General features: G+C 44.2%; 1 protein-coding gene across 5 annotated transcripts in view; it reads left to right on the forward strand.

The window, feature by feature from the left end:
* Positions 1-2,776: 2,776 nt before the first annotated feature.
* GFPT1 (glutamine--fructose-6-phosphate transaminase 1) overlaps positions 2,777-18,211 on the forward strand; it is a 43,011-nt gene continuing 27,576 nt past the window's right edge. For 2 of the 5 annotated variants that reach the window (XM_081922535.1, XM_081922534.1), the window contains exons 1-7: positions 2,916-3,065; positions 10,822-10,929; positions 11,467-11,574; positions 13,563-13,688; positions 14,809-14,867; positions 16,113-16,247; positions 17,714-17,775. In XM_081922535.1, coding sequence (XP_081778661.1) covers positions 3,059-3,065; positions 10,822-10,929; positions 11,467-11,574; positions 13,563-13,688; positions 14,809-14,867; positions 16,113-16,247; positions 17,714-17,775 — 605 coding nt within the window. In that variant the 5' untranslated portion in view covers positions 2,916-3,058. Of the gene's footprint in view, positions 3,066-10,821; positions 10,930-11,466; positions 11,575-13,562; positions 13,689-14,808; positions 14,868-16,112; positions 16,248-17,713; positions 17,776-18,211 lie in introns of all 5 variants that reach the window. The other 3 variants (XM_081922537.1, XR_014171158.1, XM_081922536.1) reach the window with 3 other exon arrangements.

Raw genomic sequence — 18,211 nt, forward strand, 5'->3', positions numbered from 1 at the left:
AGCACCCTTCCCCCCCCCCCCGAGACCTGGAAGACTCTATTCAGCCTTTCCTGGTGGATCAGCAAAAGGGGGGGGGGTCTGAAACAAGTCAATTCTAAGTTAAACTGGGTGTCAAGTTTGTCAAGGCTACTTCCATTCTCAGGAACTGCCAGCAAGTGATCAGTTGAGGTAGTAGCGCATGGATCTTGCTTGCAGCAGCTCCCTTCGGTTTTAGGTACCTTTTAAGAGTAAGAAATGACATCTAGACATTTATAAAATTATGCATGGCACGGAAAAACTGGATAGAATTTTTTTCTCCCTCTCATCGCTAGAACTAGAACAAAAATATCAAAGGAGGCCTTGTTGAAATCAAAATATGCTGCTTTTAATGTGCATGAATGGCAAACCAGAACACCACCAAGTGTGGTGAGGCTCATTCCATGGGAAGGAAGGTGAAGCAACGTTGGGGAAGATTCTGTTTCTAATGTAGACCAGCTTCACAAACCAGGCATGCAAAAGGTTGCCCTCTCCTGCGGTGCGCCCCCAGCACCTTGTGCACTGTCGCCATGCACGTGATTTATTTAAATCATATCCCACCTTTTCTTCATGGAGAATCAAGGTGGCATACATGGCTGTCCCCTTTCTGTGAGGTGGGTTAGGCTGAGACGTGGCGTCTGTGACCCAAAGTCACCCACTGAGCTTCATGATGGCAGAGTGGGGATCTGAACCGTGGTCTCACCCATTTCCAGGTTTGACCCTCTAACCACTGCACCACATTGGCCCACAGTCGCTACCGGAAGTTGCCTTACACAACCTCTGGCCATTAGTCTGCCTGGCCTAGAATTGTCTCTTGGGACTGATGGCCATTCTCCAGTATGGAAGGGGTCCAGGGGGCCTTTTCTGCCACCTGCCTCTTTTAAGCGGGAGAACGGGTAGGGCTGCCAGAGCAGGCCAAGCAAGACCCTTTTGCAATCAGTTGGGGGCATTAAGGTGGCTACTGGACCACCACCACTCCGTTGCTTGTCCCCTGCAGCAGGTACCGGTCAATAGACTGTTGCTGAACATGGAGGCTCCATGAAGCTCCAACAGGCAACTCTGGAGTTTTGCTGGAAGCATTGTTTTTAAAAGCCCCACAATGCTCTGGTGCTATGGCAAAGAAGGAAAGGCAAATTATTTTAAAACTGATTTCATATTGTGTTCTAATCCCACCCTGGGATCTTGGGGCAAAGGGCAGAAAATTAAAAGTCAAAAAGTGAAGGGTACTAAATACAGTACCTCCGGTTGTATATGCTTCAGGTTACAGACTCCGCTTGCCCAGAAATAGTGCTTCAGGTTAAGAACTTTGCTTCAGGATGAGAACAGAAATTGTGCTCCATCGGTGCGGCATCAGCAGGAGGCCCCATTAGCTAAAGTGGTGCTTCAGGTTAAGACAGTTTCAGGTTAAGAACGGACCTCCAGAACGAATTAAGTACGTAACCAGAGGTACTACTGTACATAAATAGCCCTAAAAGGGAGCCCCATTTTGCCCAAGCCTGGAGTCACCAGCTAGCTGACTGGTGATAATGACAACCACACACAAAAGGGTGCCTCATTTTGCTGCAGTGTCACCATCAAAAAGCAGAATGATGATGATAACCCCTAAAGGGGCACCTCGTTTTGCTGCAGCCTAGAGTCACAAAGGGGACGCAGGTGGCGCTGTGGGTTAAAGCCTCAGCGCCTAGGACTTGCCGATCGAAAGGTCGGCGGTTCGAATCCCTGCGGTGGGGTGCGCTCCCGCTGCTCGGTCCCAGCGCCTGCCAACCTAGCAGTTCGAAAGCACCTCCGGGTGCAAGTAGATAAATAGGGACCGCTTACCAGCGGGAAGGTAAACGGCGTTTCCGTGTGCGGCTCTGGCTCGCCAGAGCAGCGATGTCACGCTGGCCACGTGACCCGGAAGTGTCTCCGGACAGCGCTGGCCCCTGGCCTCTTGAGTGAGATGGGCGCACAACCCCAGAGTCTGTCAAGACTGGCCCGTACGGGCAGGGGTACCTTTACCTTTACCTTTAGAGTCACAAAAAAGCGGACTGGTAAGAACAGCAACCAGTGGCGTAGCATGGGTTGTCAGCACCCGGGGCAAGGCAAGTAATTTGTGCCCCCTAACCCATGGATTTTAGCACTCAAGTCTCGAGCGCGCCCCCCCAGATGTTGCGCCTGGTGCGGCCGCCCCCCTTGCACCCCCCACGCTATGCCACTGACAGCAACCCCCAAAGGGTGTCGATTATATATATATATATATAACTTTTACACGGGAAGACACCCGAGGACACCAAAACCTGCATTCCTGTACCCGTGAAAATCTACGAAAGCAAATATATATATATATATATATATATATATATATATAAAATTGTCCAGTAGCACCTTAAAGACCAACTAAGTTTGTTTTTGGTATAAGCTTTCGTGTGCATGCATGCTCATACCAATGACAAACTTAGTTGCATGCACACGAAAGCTTATACCAAGAACAAACTTAGTTGGTCTCTAAGGTGCTACTGGACAATTTTTTATATATATTTCTACAGCGTCAGACGAACGCGGCTCGCTACCTGAATCTAACCCCCAAGGGGGTGTGTGCCTTATTAGTCCCCCAAGGGGCGCCTTGTTTTGCCCGGGCCACCACCAACCAGGGGACCCAGAATGGTAATATTAGCCTTATTGATCACAATCGCCGGGCCCCCGCCTGCCTCCGCCTCCGCCCGAGCGCGGCCCTTCCGGCCTGCGGGGCTCCCGCTCCTCCACCTGAGGCGGATGCTGATCCGGCTGCCACGTCGCCCCGAGTGACACGGCAGCCCGGAGGCCTCGTGAGGCGGCGGAGGCGGAGGCGGAGGCGGAGCCGGGCCCGCCAGGCCGAGCCGGGCCCAATCGCGGGCCAGGCAGGGAGCCTGCGCCCCTCGCCCGCCGCTCCTCTGGCCGAGGGAGGAGGAGGAGACGTTGCCGTTGCCGCCGCCGCCTCCTCAGCCGCCAGTCGCCGCCGGCCCGTCAGCGAGGAAGCGCCTCTCCAGCCTCACAGCCGCCCTGCCCGGTCTCCTCAGGCGCCACCATGTGCGGTGAGGAAGGAGGGAAGGAGCGAGGGAGGGAGGGAGGGAGGCTGCCCCGCCGCGAAGGCTGGCGAGGTGGGCGATGCTGAGGGGCCGAAGCCAGGGCGAGGCGGCTGCTCTCGAAAGGCTTCTCTCAGGGCAAACGGCAGCGGGTTGGGCTAGATGACCCTGGGACCCCTTCGCGCTCTACGGCCGCATGCAGTAGCCTTTCCTCAGCCCATGTGCAGAGTGCGCCTGAAGAGGGGAGGGGGGGCAAGGCAAGGCCCTCAGGGCAGCACCTGCCTCTCCTCTCGCCCCCCATTCTGAGCTGCTTCCTCCTCCACCTCATTTCCTTTACTCCTCCAACTCTTTCACCATCATTGTAGAGAGGGCCTCGGGAAAGACCCAGGGGCTTAGCCCAGCCTCCCCTTCCCCTGACATAAGGCCGACGCAGGCTCTCTTGAGCATGTGCAGAGTGCCTTCGCCTTCAGGATGGTTCGGAAGGGAGATAATAGGAGGGCAGTGGGGACAGTGTGGATGTGCAGATGGAAATCAGGCGGGTGAGAGAGATGGTTTGTTTACAGGCAACCCCATGCTTGAACATTGCGGAACATTTAGGAAACCTAATACAGTGGTACCTCGGGTTAAGTACTTAATTTGTTCCGGAGGACCGTTCTTAACCTGAAACTGTTCTCATCCTGAAGCACCACTTTAGCTAATGGTGCCTCCCGCTGCTGCACGATTTCTGTTCTCATCCTGAAGCAAAGTTCTTAACCCGAGGTACTATTTCTGTGTTAGTGGAGTCTGTAACCTGAAGCGTATGCAACCTGAAGTGTATGTAACCCGAGGTACCACTGTACTGTAAAGCAAAATCAGGAAAATGATGAAGGGGGGGGGGGAGCTCTACAACTGGTTTAGCAATAGTGATGCAGTACTGAAGTAGTAGTTATAAAGTGGCATCAGGGTCTGTGGTGCTTTGAAGACCAGTAGCATAAGCAAAACACAGGTCTCTGCCCCAAGGAGCTTACAGCCTAAATCTTATGCGGGTGCTAAATTGAAGGGGACAAATGTCTTGAGGGACGGGTGCAAGTGAGGCTTGTGGGGAAATTAGCATGAGAGTAGACGAGTGTGTGATATTGGGAAAGCGGGTTTAGATTGCTGATGATGATAAGGAAGGGGGTGAATTGGCAGAATTCAGCAGGGAGATACTTTCAACTTCGTTTTCCGTTAAGCTTAGGGTGGCTAAATACAACAATATGGCAGTATGTTAACCTCCTAGAAATATAAAGGGGAACAAGGGGTGGGACGGGGTGGCAGCCATCCGTGCAGTAGAGGAAGAGCATAGGTGTGTGTCAGACAGGTAGACCGGTAGAAAAGCAGATTTGCCTGTTCAGGAGCTACTCAACACCAACTTCAGAGCTGTCTGCCTTTCTAGCAAGTTGTGCTGAAGCTGGGGTTTGCCAGCAGTGTTGGTAGGTGGAAGGGCTGCTTCCATATCTCTGCCTTGCATGTACTGTATTTTTCGCTCTATAACACACACTCGACCATAACACGCACGTAGTTTTTAGAGGAGGAAAATCCGTAGGCATGCCACCCGCAGGCATTCCCTCCATAACACGCACAGACATTTCCCCTTACTTTTTAGGAGGAAAAAAGTGAGTGTTATGGTGCAAAAAATACGGTAAGTTCTTACTCTTTACGTGGTGTTTGTTTTGCGCACTGAGCTGTTTACGGTGCTTCCAGAAAGATTTAATATTTCATTTAATCCCCATTTGACGTTGTGTTTGCACATTGCCTACAAGCACATCCTTTTGATGGGTTGAAAGATGCTGTTTAACCTTATTGAGTTTCAAAAGCAGCTTCTAATGTGGCACAGAAGAAGTGGGGACGTGGAATAAGAAAAGAGAGTCCTCTTATGTAGGCAGAAGGCAAGGGGTGTTTGGATCAATTCCAGAGGCATCATCATTAATAAGATCATCGCTAATAAGAGATAAAATGGGGGGGGGGGATTTGCAGCTTTTTTCTTTTTAAAAATGTTGTGAGATGACTACCATAAAATACATATTTAAAATACCAAAAAGAAGGAAAGAAAAGAAATACTGCAGAGCACAGCAAAAATGACATAATAAAAATATAAAGAAGAGATGCTAGGCACACATCTCTGGTGGTGATGTTCCACTATGTGGCGCATAGTTAAACTATGGAACTCACTTCTCCAGAAGGCAGTGATGGACACCAACTTGGATGGCTTTCAAAGAGGATTAGATAAAGTCATGATGGAAAGGGCTATCAATGGCTGCTAGCCAGGATGGCGAGCCTCTGCCTTGACGGTCAGAGGCAGCAATGCTTTTGAAGACTAGTTGCTGGAAACCACAGGAGAGGAGAGGCCTCTTGTGCTCCATTCCTGCTTGCTGGTTTCCCGCTGGCATCTGGTTGGCCACTGTGAGAACAGGATGTTGGATTGGATGGGCCATTGGCTTGATCCAGCAGGCCCATCTTCTATTTTTAAATTCATAAAGGGTGCATCTACAGATGAGGCTCCCTGATCTTCACGCGCCGAACTTTTTCAGAGAACTTAATGATAAGACTGTCTCATTATTATTTTAATAATATTGGAACTGTGTATGTATATAGCTCTTTTTGTGTTCACGTGCATACATTTATCAACTGCTTCGAACAGTATATAAATTTTACGAAATAAATAAATTAAATCAAACATGACCCTACTCATCCTTACAAATTCCTTCTAAGTTAAATTGGTCAATATGATTCTCCCCATATTCCAAAGGACTAGGCGTCAAAGAAAAGCAAAATTGGCTTGCTTGAGGCCACCTAGTGAACCAGGACCTTCTGGTTGAGCTCTGAATTATCATTTGCATTCTCTTGCTGTGCAGACGTAGCATAGGTCTATATGTGCTTATTGAAACCCAAGCCATTGGGCGCATCGAGCCAATTGTCCACACTGGCAGTGGTTCGCCTAGGTTTATAGCAGGAGTCTTTTCCAGGTGCACCTGGAAGGTGTTGGAGATGGAACATGCTCTGCTACTGAGCCCTTCCCCATATATCCACTATTCTTTCGGCTTTCTTAACACTAAGGATTTCTATTGTACTCTGTCACCTTCAGGTATTGGTGTGGGTTTTTTTTGATGTGGGACAAAGGTTCACAAGAAATTTCTCCTGAAGAGCAAAGTGAAGAAGAGCTGCAGTCACAGTTTGCTCATGTGCATTTAATGCTATGCAAATTTGCCTCAGAAAATGGAAAATGGGGCAGTGCTAAGAATAGAATAGGCAATTTATGCTATAAATAGTTTGCTGTGAGCACAGTTCAAGTCTTTCTGTGAATTCAATCTTGGGAATGTGTGTGATTCTCAGATTGCATAGCATAATCTGTTCTTGTCTACAAACATATCCTTTAAAATATTTCTGAATACAGTTATAGACTCTTGACTGTCTTGTTCCAAAATGAGAAAGCAGAATCTTGTGCCTTTAGAGTGATGGAGACTGACAAAGCCCAATGCCTTTTCTTCAGGTCATATTTCTGAGGGGATTATTTCTCTTGCATGGTTGAAATTGTAGGGTTTATTGCCCTTGCAGTTTTATCTTTACCCTGACATTTCTGTATCTCACTTGCTTATTCTTTGATGGAATAAGTATAATTCATCTATTGTTAACAGCCCAGGTAGAATGTAGATGTCCAGACAAACCAGTGTAGCAGATACATTCCTTGTTCATAGTTGAATGTGAAACTCATAACCAGTTTAAACTTGCTGCAGAGGTAAGGATGGGAGCAAATCTTACAAGATCACTTTCTTTTAATAATTAAACTGGTGCAGCATCAAACTGGAATAATTTCAAAATCTGATATGTTATTCATAGCTTAGTGGGTTACATTGCCAGGGGTGGGAGAGGGGGGTTGACTACAGGACTAAAAGCAGATTCCAAGCATTGATTTATAGGTAAATAAGAAATGCCCAAACTGACAGAGCAGTTTTTTCCTGTTCAGCAAAATAGAGTGAGATTGTTGGCTCTTCGTAAATGGGTAGTTTGTTCTGGTTTTCAGTGTACAGCTAAAATTTGGGACCTGACTTGCTGTGAAATTGTCCACCCTAGTAGAGCACACAGTGTTCATTTCTGATCATTTGGTTTGACTAAGTGTAGAGACTGGTGCTCTGTTTAACATCTGCAGTGAAATAAATATTTCTACTGTTGACATTAATTTGTCTGAGCAATTTTTATCCTACCCTTCAGTGCAAGTGCTCTCATAGCAACTTATCATATCCAAAGGATCTCTCTCCACCGTGCCTCTTAACCCCAGTATGAGCTATGGGGCCAACTAAAACATTTTTGTTGCATGTGGTCATCCTTTACCTTCTCTCAGTTCCTTTCTCTCACCCCCCTTTTAAATTTCCCCTGCATTCTATCATTCTTTGTTCTTTATCGTCTTCCAGAAAGCTTAACCCATACCTTAAACAAGTACAAAAGGAAGTGTGGCACCTGAATCAATCTGGTTTAGACTGGGCAGCAATCGAATTTCTGGTCTCAACCCACCAGCTGAACCCGCATGTTTCATAGCCAGGTGTTGCCACCAGGAGTGAAACAAGCACCTGCTCTTCCTTCTGCTGGGTAGCTTCCAATTTCTTGCTGATATCAAGCTAAGGAGGCCTATAGAATTCTTTTGACTTCAAGGTTACACAAACACAACCCTTCTTAACCCCCCATTTTTATCTGAATTCTGAAGTAGTGACTTGCAGTAGTCATGGCTGAACACAGCTGAATGTGTGAATTCTAACTGGGCTCTCTCAGAAGAGGGACAGCAGGAAATAAACTACTTTCTTCTTTCCATCTGCCCCTTTTAGGTGGCCCTGTCATCACAGAATTTACATAGAGAACATTTCCTCCTATGGACTATGATCTTATTTATGAGCTGAATGAGTAAATTTGTATCACTGTAACATTTTACATTCTTCTTTTCAACTCATGCAAATGAGGAAGTGGTCTTGGGAGTTTTCTGTGTATGATTAGTTGGTAAAAATATGTGATTAGCAGCACACCTTAAAATTAGTGTAGTGCTTGTACACTTGGAGGGAGCAGGGGCTAAGGTAGGGTTGCCATATGTCCAAAGTTTCACAGACATAGCTGCGATTTGGACATTGGAAAGGGGGGACATTGGAAACAATGTCTGAGTAGAAAGCGCTGAAATGTCAGGGAAACTCTGGACGTATGGCAACCTATGTTGGAAGTGTAAATGTTGGCGAATTTCCTTAAAAATAGTTTGAAAGCGTCTTTCTTTTTTTGAGATTGGGCAAAATGAAAAAAGCCATGCATCAGAATGATTTGCAATATCCAGCCAAAAATTATGAAACCAGTAGCACGATAGGGGCTTCAAACTGGTTTTGAACAATATATCAATATATCGCCTAGCCGTGAACAATACATCTGTGGAATGTGCTTCTTTCCCCCTGGGGTCAACCAGTGTTGGCTTGCCTTAGTAACTAAGAAATCCCACAGCTTTTTGGGTGTCTCCAAGGCTTGTGGTATAAGAATGGCACTTCAGGCATGGTGCGAATATGGGGTGTCTCTCTCTCTCTGTTTCCATGCTCTCACCAGAGCCAAAGATATGCTTGCTGGTAGATCACAGGTCAACATTTGTCCCTAGATGAGGGACCATAAGCTGTGAGGAAGAGGAAGAGGAAAGGGATGAGGTGTCTGGTGAACTGAAAACACACCATGGGAACAGGCTGCTAATGCTATGTGGGGCAGATCTTTGGCTACAGCTAAATGAGCAGCGTTTGCCAACATGGTCTTGCTGACCCACCGCAAGCACCCTGTTCACATGCTTCTGACTTATGCGAGTGATACGAATACTGAAGCAGCCTTGAATGATGTCTGGACTGAGCCAGGGAGCCAGTGAAGTGTTGAGCAAGAAAGGGGGCCCTTTTCCTGAGGCAAGATTGACTGCTGCTAAAAGCAGACAGTCTTGTTCAGGGGTCAGCAAACTTTTTCAGCAGGAGGCCAGTCCACTGTCCCTCAAACCTTGTGGGGGGGGCAGACTATCTATCTATCTATCTATCTATCTATCTATCTATCTATCTATCATCTATCTATCTATCTGTCTATCTAATCTATCTATCATCTCTATCATCTATATCTATCTATCTATCTATCTATCTATCTATCTATCTATCTATCATCTATCTATCATCTATAATGAATGAATTCCTATGCCCCACAAATAACCCAGAGATGCATTTTAAATAAAAGGACACATTGAGAAGGTGATTGGGCCACATCCGGCCCACGGACCTTAGGTTGCCTACCCCTGCTGTAAGGATTAGCCTAGGCAAGAATGAGAATTTTGAGACTCAGTCTAGTTGTGAGGACAGCAAAGCTCTCTGTTTAAACCCAGATGTCCTCCAGTCCAGTTACGTAGAAAGGGATGTGGGAGGTCTCTCCCCATTGCTTACATCGCTTCAGTTCATACATTTTTCTTGCATCTGACTTTCAATATTGGAGCATGTCTAAGGAGAAGAGCACCTGGTGGGATAGACAGACTTTCAGCGGGATCAATTGTGCCAGTTCCAAAAGTTAATCAGTCTCTTCTTTGTTTTTTCTTAGTTATATTGGGGTGGGGAGGGTTCCAAAGCTCTTCTCTTGAGTTGGAATACTTTACTGCAGTGAAGTGCTCGTAATTACTAACTTTGTTGGCTATAATGAAATTGAACACTTCCTTGTAGCCACTGGGAGTTGGCAACCTGTCTGAAATCCTGACAAACTGGAATATCATGACTTAAGCTCCCCACCTGACTTTCTCCCCTGTTTCTTGTGCCTTGCCCACTTTCTAAGAAAGTGTGAGTACGGCAGTGCCCTTTCACAGAGGGGGTTCATGCATGGAGATTATAAGGTATATCCTTATAAATCTCAAATGCGGTACTTATTGAGCATGCAAGTCATTATTGTGACAAAGCAACTCATTTGTTGTGCGTGAGAGGTAGGAGCACATTATTGACTTTCCAAGGTGCTATTTTCTGAGACTTCCCAGGAACTGTGGGATCCATGGATTTGTTATTGCTTGGGGTTGACCCATTGGGTTTACTCTGATTTGAACTAGCACTGCATATATCCCACAGTGTCTAAAAAGTAAAAGCTCCAGAATGTGGGGTGTATTTTTTCTCATGCAGATGGTAGCAGAGATGAGGCCTAAATCAGGTGATCTGGTGCTACTGAGATAATTTAAAAAATCCACAAGAAGCCTGCTAGATTTTCTAGAACCAAATCTAAGAAGGGTTTTTGGGTTTTTTGTGTGGTTTTTTTGAAGGAAGGCTATAATGCAAACTCAAAATTCTTTATCCTACATCCTTGCACTCCATTCTAGAGTTTGCAGAGTGGAGCTGCTTCATTGTACTCATCTATAATATGTTTTATACTTTTTAATGTTTTTAAAATTTTATTTATTATTTTATTTATATCCCATCCTTCCTTCAAAAACCCCTTTTTAATGTATCCTTCTCTCATCCCTGCAGTTGCTTTTACATTCTCTCTGTTTTACTTACAATTTTAATTGCGTATATGTACATTTAAAAAAAATATAGAATACTGCTTGGGAGAAATGTAGCAAAAAAAAAAGTGGTGCTTTCCCTCTCTGTGGCTTGTAATGGGTTATAAAAATTAGTTTATTTACAACACTTTTGGGGCTGTGCTAAAAGAAATCCTACACAAGCGCTGTTTCAGTTCATAGTTGTAGTTACAAAGTGAAATGCAGTGTTTTAATTTCTAATCAATCTTGCAGGCATCTTTGCTTACCTGAACTACCATGTTCCCCGGACAAGACGGGAGATCCTGGAGACCCTCATCAAAGGGCTTCAGCGACTGGAGTACAGAGGATATGACTCTGCTGGTAAGCTGCTCACCCTGTCCTGGGATTCCTTATCTTTCAAACTTTTTTTCCGTGGATATGGTTTTAAAAGTATGTGGTTGCCAGTAAAGTCATGGTCTGCAGTGTGTAAGAAGCAAGGCTTGGTGTGACGTATTCCACCTTTCAGTTCACATGCAACAAGTTTACATGTTTAATTGTATATCTTGGACATAAACCGTTAGGTGCACAGGTATTTGGATGAAGTTTAAATCTCACTAGGCTTTTTGAGATGTCTTTTCCTCACAGAAGCTGTATTGTTTGACAAGAGTCTAACGGAAGTCCCAGCAATGCAGCCCAATGGCTAAAAGGGAAAACCTAGGCAATGTTATGTTTCTAAATTTTGCACTGGCTCTTGTAATTATGTACAGCCATAACGTTCTGTATGTTCTGAAACCCTGCAGTTTTATTCTAGCCTGTAGAAAAATGAATGTGGAAGTTAGGTTAATTGGAAAGCAGAACAATTAATATTTCAAGCCAAATGAGGTGTGTGAGATTCACCTTAAGCTTTCTGTGTCTTAGGAGTTGGAATTGATGGAGGCAATGATAAAGACTGGGAGGCCAATGCTGGGAAAATTGCACTCATCAAAAAGAAGGGGAAAGTGAAGGCTTTGGATGAAGAAGTGAACAGTAAGTCCAGTCCTACACAATCCACCTTTTCTTTTTGGTGGCCTTTGTTCCTGATCGCAATACCATTCAGCAACCGTCTTTTAATGTATTGTTAGGTACAAACTGAAAATACTTCCCAACATGTGCTGTGCTCATTGGTATACTAAATGATAAACTATATATTCATTTCTATAATGTAGTTCTCAGATAAATTGAATTTGCTAATCCTCCCTGCACGTCTGCCTTGCCTGTTGAGAGCAAATATAGAGATATAGCATGATCCCTTGTTGTTGGGTCATTCTTTGGCCAGTTAGACTCAGACATCTCAGTCACCTTTGGAACACAGACTCTTTCTCTCTCTCTCTGGTTATAGTAGAGGCAGCATGAATAGGGAGAATGGTAGCGGAGATATGCATGAAGAAAAAGTGTTCACAAGATAGCGGAATTCACATACTCTGCATTGTCTTGTCTATCTCCTTCCTGAGTGGACAGTTGAGACCTCATTTCTTGTCCGTTTACTGATAAACTAGTGTCATATAAACTGATAACAGCAGATAGCCAGACCAGTTTTGCCAAGTGAGAAACTACTGAAGTTCCCAACAGTGGATTTATTCACACTCATTGCCAAACCTTGGTTTGATGCTGCTTGAGTGGCCTCACAGGCAAACTCCGGCCCTCCAGATGTGTAGGACTACAATTCCTATTATCCCTGACCACTGGTCCTGTTGGCTAGGGATGATGGGAGTTGTAGTCCCCAAAATCTGGAGGGCCAGAGTTTGCCTATGCCTGCATTATGTGCTCCAATGCAAGCTGCTTCCTCTTTAGCACAAATCAGAATTTGCTGTTAAAAGTAGCCAACTATGGTTTGGGCTTGCCCTCCAAACTGGGACCACCAACCAAACCATGTTTGGAAGCTGGTTTGCAGTCCTGCATTGGAGGGCACATAAAAATCATAGTTCAGCTGTTAGGGAATTTGCAGTAAAGTCAAAAGTAAAGAATTAAAATAGAATGTGTGAGTAGAATGCTTGTTCATATTGCAGCCAATGATTTAGTTGATACAGCAGTTATGTATTTCTGTAGCTGCTGGTCTTAGGAATTGTTTAAATCAAATGTTGATGCTCTAATCATGGTAAATTGATACAGCCACAAAATAAGATGGTCTTTTCTTAACTTTCTATGTACTAGAAAAATGCAAGTATTAAATTGGTATGATCTCTGGGTGGGAAAACTGCAAACAATGGAGAAGCAAACGTCTCATGTTTTGCGTTCTGTTCAATGCCCTCTATTCAGGAAACAACAGCGTGTGCTAATATTGTGGATAATACTTTGTTTTAAACTATGGCTGTTTTCAGAGAGTTATGGTGGAGGACCTCTGCATTGTGGACTTACTTTTATCTTAAATGTTGCTGACTGAGATGGCTAGCTTAAGTCAGAACTTAGGTCATGGTGGTTGACGTTTTTTGTCCCAAGCCACATTCCCTTCTGGACATCCTTCCAGGGGAACACATGCCAATGGTGGGCAGGGCCAGAAGAAAAAGTTGGTAGAGTAATGAATCTAAACATTGCCTTTGTTCATGAGGCTGGCTTCTACAATCACTCATGCCCCTCTCTGTCTGCCATCCAGATCAGCAAGAGGCGTGATTAGAGCTCAGATACACATTTCAGCCAGGCAAAAACACTCCAGCAGGGTGCAGAGTATGGCTGGTATGGGGGGTGGTGGTGGCTTGGGGAGAGTCCTGAGGGCCAGATGGAGAGGTCTGAAGGGCCACATTTGACCTTTAGCCCAGAGTTTCCCCACCTATAATTTGTGTGTTGGTGGAAGTGGACCACTTAACACATGCAAAAGACCTGTAAATGTTCGAAAAGAGTAGCCTGAAAGCCTTGGCCTACTTGGTAAAGCCTCGCGCTGCATTTCTGAAGCCAGTGGGTGATGTCAGCTGAAACCTTTCCCTCTATTCAATAAGAGTAGGAGATCCTCTTAGGAATGAACTTTTCCCCACTTTACATAGAACAACAGGATATGGACCTGGACATTGAGTTTGATGTGCATCTTGGAATTGCCCATACCAGATGGGCCACCCACGGCGAGCCCAATCCTGTCAACAGCCACCCACAGCGATCAGATAAAAACAATGGTAAGACATTGCCGTTACCTTTTGGTGGGTTTGAGGGATGAGGTGACGCTTTGACTTTTGTCCTAGCAGAGGCTTCTGATGGCTGTTCAGAGTTGGTAAAGTGTCAGGCAGGCAATATTCCTGGACAGCTGTGTTCATCTTCTTAAACAAAGTACCAGGTAGCAAGACATGTAAGAAGTAAATCTTAGGGGTCTTAGTCTTTATTTCCAGGTGGGAGGAGGCAGATAGTCAGACCGGAGAGCCCCAACAAACCAAAAATCAGCTGCATTGGGAAACAGAATTTAGTTCTTTTATGGATTAAAGACTGTTTCAAGTTAAAAACAAGGCTGGTCTCAACTCCTTTTAAATATGCAGAATGTTCACAGATGATAATGCTTTTAAAATAGCTTTTTAAAAAAGTGAGTTGTGCATTACAGAATAAATCATATATTACCTTATAGAGATTTTCAGAAAAGGTTAAATTTGAGTACTCACTGATAATATTGTTTCTAGATTAAAAAATCTGTGATCTGAGGCACTGTAATGATTGCTATAAAGCCCTGCTGTTAGTATTGCACTAAGGTTAAAATACTACCAAAGTTACAAGCATGGGTTATAATTCCCATTAATCTGTTGTAAAGGTTCGTTTAATCTGTTAAGTGTCTTAATTCTAAAGGCTCCTCGGGGCTGAAATTGAGCTGTCGGCTACCTTGTACTTCGTTGATACATCCTGTTTAGCATAGGCAACTGTCATTCCTGGTGTAGTTAAAACAGAAAACAATTTTGGGTAATGGCCCACATGGAAGATGGCCTACATTCTCTCTTACATTAGGAAATTGAACTGTAAATGGGTCTGGGATAAAGTAAATTAATACTGCAGCTGGATGCAGCAGGTGGCATTAAACTATTCTAAGTTAAGCAGCCAAGCAGGGATTGTACTTTCTTTATTAAATTCGACCATCCATCTATCATGTGCTTGTGCTTGGCTTGGCTTTGGGAATCCTAGTTTCTGTTTCAGGCTTTTGCCTTTGAACAAGGCGCTTGGCACCTCTCTTTTCTCCTCCTCTTGGGATGCTTCCCTATTTTTGCGGGCTCTTTTATGATCATACCTCCTAAAGTGTTTTCTCCCCCTGTGTTTCAGAATTTATTGTTATCCACAATGGCATTATTACGAACTACAAAGACCTGAAGAAATTTTTGGTAAGTGAAGCTCCTTTGCTGTGTTGTGCTGTGAGTTTAAACAAAGAGGGAAGTCTGAATCTGCTTGTGTTTGTATCGTAGGAAAGAATCACTTGGGCCTGGTAGTTTTGTTCCCAAATTATGCCAGCATTCTTTAGATGCTGAGAAGGGAGGCACTTTAGGAGCCTTTGAAGTATCTATTACATGAGCTGGTGCTATAACTTTAAGGAGTGGTTAGATCCCCTGGGCTGATAGGTATCTTCTGTGTCACCCTGTGAAGTGCCTTAGGGATGCAGGAAGGCACCTTATCTCAATTCAGGTTGTTGCTTCATCTCATGCTGTACTGTCTGCACCAGGCTTCCCCAAACTGATGCCCTCCAGCAGTTTTGGACTATAACCATAACTCCCAATAGCCCCAGCCAGAAATGGTAGCAGGGTCTTCCCTTTCCTGCCTGCAGATTGCATTTGGGACCTTCTGCAGTCAAAGCATGCACTCTTGTCACTGACTTTATGGGCCTTCTCCCATGAACATTAGTGGCGTTATATAATAATATTACAATCTTACCAAAGCTGGATAATTTTATCTTGCTTCTCATTTCTTTCAGGCTTAAGTGTGTAATGTGATTGTGTGTCTATTAGGTTAATGGTACTGTATTGACTTCAGAGGAAGTAGTAGAATTAAGAAATCTAAAGAGCAGATGAATATACTTCCAGGAATAGTCTTCAAGGTGCCGCAAGACTTTTTGTGGTGCTTGCAGCCACAGACAACACAGCAACCCCCTCTGGAATTTTTCTTTGCAAAAAGAGGTCGTGGGGTTATTGTTTACGGTCATATGTGGCACCAGATATATTATCACCTGCTCTAGAATGCTATTGCCACTCTTCCCCTCCCTAACCAACAAAAATTGAATCCCGACCCATTCTGGCCTTTGCCATTGGGTTCCATACTAGCTTGGTTACATTGTGTGGTTAGTATCTGCTCTGCTTTCTGTAGGAGCGCAGCAGTGAGCTGGAACCATGCCCATCAAGACATGGTTCTTTTGCTTCTGCAATCTATTTGATTCTTTCTCTGAGCAGGAGAACTTGAAATTAATGAATGAAAGTAGAGCAGTTGTAAGAAACAGGAGCAGCCTGTGGAATATTTTTAGAATATGGTTGCTATGATACAAAAATAGTGCGTAGTAGATATTCCCTTGTCCATGTGCCATGTTCCATATTTCCATTGTTTTGACTAACACAAGTCATACTTCTTAAATGTTTTTTCAGGAAAGCAAAGGTTATGAATTTGAGTCTGAGACTGATACTGAGACAATTGCTAAACTTGTCAAGTACATGTATGACAACCGTGAAAGTGACGATATCAGCTACACCACATTGGTAGAAAGGGTCATCCAACAGCTGGTAATTCTACATTTTTTCGTAAAACATTTATCACCCATAGGAGACAATATACAATTCTTATGTTCTGCCAGACCTTTTAATATGTTTCATGGTGAGGTTTCAGGAATTGCTTAGTCCATTGCTGGTATAGAGCAATCTGCTTTCTCTTGCAGCTGCTTTAGTCAGCAATGTAAGACATTCTATGATAAGCAAAGAGCAAATGAAAGAGCCAGGATCCTGTTTGCAACAGTAATGTTAGTTCATAGCTTTTACCAAAGTAGATGTAAGATAATTGACTAATTTAGAGAATATCCTGTGATACTCAGACTAGGGATAATGATGAGGAGGAGGATAATAATAATAATAATAATAATTAATAATAATAATAATAGCTCTCAGCAGCTTTTGTTATAGTCAGTCACAGTGTTGAAATCCTGTTCATCCGATTGGTCTTGGGAGTCTTTTCTTGTGGAACTATTAAGGTTGTGTTGAAGGCGTTCTGCTTTATCCTATGGCCATTGACTTATACGGTGCCACAAGAGCCTAACCTGCCCCCTCCACATGCTTTTTAATGTCTGCATGAAACTTCCAGGAGAAATACATAAGGACACAAGAAAAGCAGATTCTAATCAGTTATCTGGAGATTTGGCTTGAGGTGTTGCCGGCTGTGACACACAGCTCCTTCTCTTGTTTCCAACTTCTCATCCCTCTTGAAATCCTGAAGGTGGTCCTGGGTGGGTGAGGGCAAACAATCTGAGATTATATCCAGATAAAACAGAGCTGGGTAGGGAGACTGCCTGCTCCCAAGCTTGATGGGCTGCTGGTCCGGAATGGGGCTACTTTGTCCCTGAAGAACCAAGCGCATTCTCCTGGACATTGATGCTAACTGGGAAAGCCAAGAAAATAATGGTGGCACAAAGTGCATTTTACCAGCTTGGACTGTCTCACCAGCAAGAGAGGTTGGCTCTTGCCAGTCACTTTCAGACTGGACTACTGCAGTGCACTGTACCAGCGGCTGCCTTTTAAAGGCGGGTTCGAAAATTTTGACAGTGCAGAATGCAGTGTCCCAAATTTTATTAGGAACTGGGTGGTAGGAACATGAGATAGTCCTACTGTATCAGCTGGCCTGGTTACTAGTGCATTTATAATGCTGATTCTGACTTTTAAAGGCTTAAAGTGTTCTGTGTCCAAGATATTTGAAGGGCTGCCTTCACTTATGCCAAGCTCCTGGTGCTCTGAGGTCAGCAGCGGGGCTCCTTTTAATTTGCTGTCTCCAAAAGCAGTGGAAGCCGGAGGGGCAGCCCCACAGCTTTGGAATTAACCACTTGTTCATGGCTTCCCTAAAAGGTTGGTCTGCTTCTGCTGTTGGCTTTGATGATACTTTAGTAATTTGAGGTGGTTTCCCTGGTCTCTCAGTATACTGTTTCTGAGACTTTTAAGCTGCAATGGAAGTAAAGTGTTTGTTTGTTTGTTTGTTTTTCCACAAGGAAGGGGCATTTGCCCTCGTATTCAAAAGTGTTCACTATCCTGGTCAAGCAGTTGGAACCAGGTAAATACCGTCCCAGTAGTATGCTCTGTGTTTCCCTAGCTCAGTTTCATTATTTGTGCACCCACACCTTCTTTTTGATAGGCTATCATAGATTTTAGCCAGTTTTGAATGGGAGGAAATTCTATTTGCCATATCTATTATGCAACCTTATGGTATAATATTCCCTGTTTTTCATGTTACCTGCTGATGCAAAAATATTCTCTTAGAAAAATGACCCCATTCTTTAATGTTCTTTTCCTGCTATCTATGAAGTACCACAAACAGTTCAAAATTAGCAAAACAATCAACATCTTGACTGCAATGACTGTTTGGATTTTCCAGGCTGAATCTGGGTAGTTAACTCATATCAGTTTTATAGCTTACTCCAAAAAATTGTGAGAATTGTAGTTTGTGAAGGGTCTGGAAACCTCTTTTTGAAAATCCTTTGCTTGCCTCA

This window comes from Podarcis melisellensis (genome assembly GCF_964234715.1).
Source record: "Podarcis melisellensis genome assembly, chromosome: 8".
Classification (NCBI taxonomy): Eukaryota; Metazoa; Chordata; class Lepidosauria; order Squamata; family Lacertidae; genus Podarcis; species Podarcis melisellensis.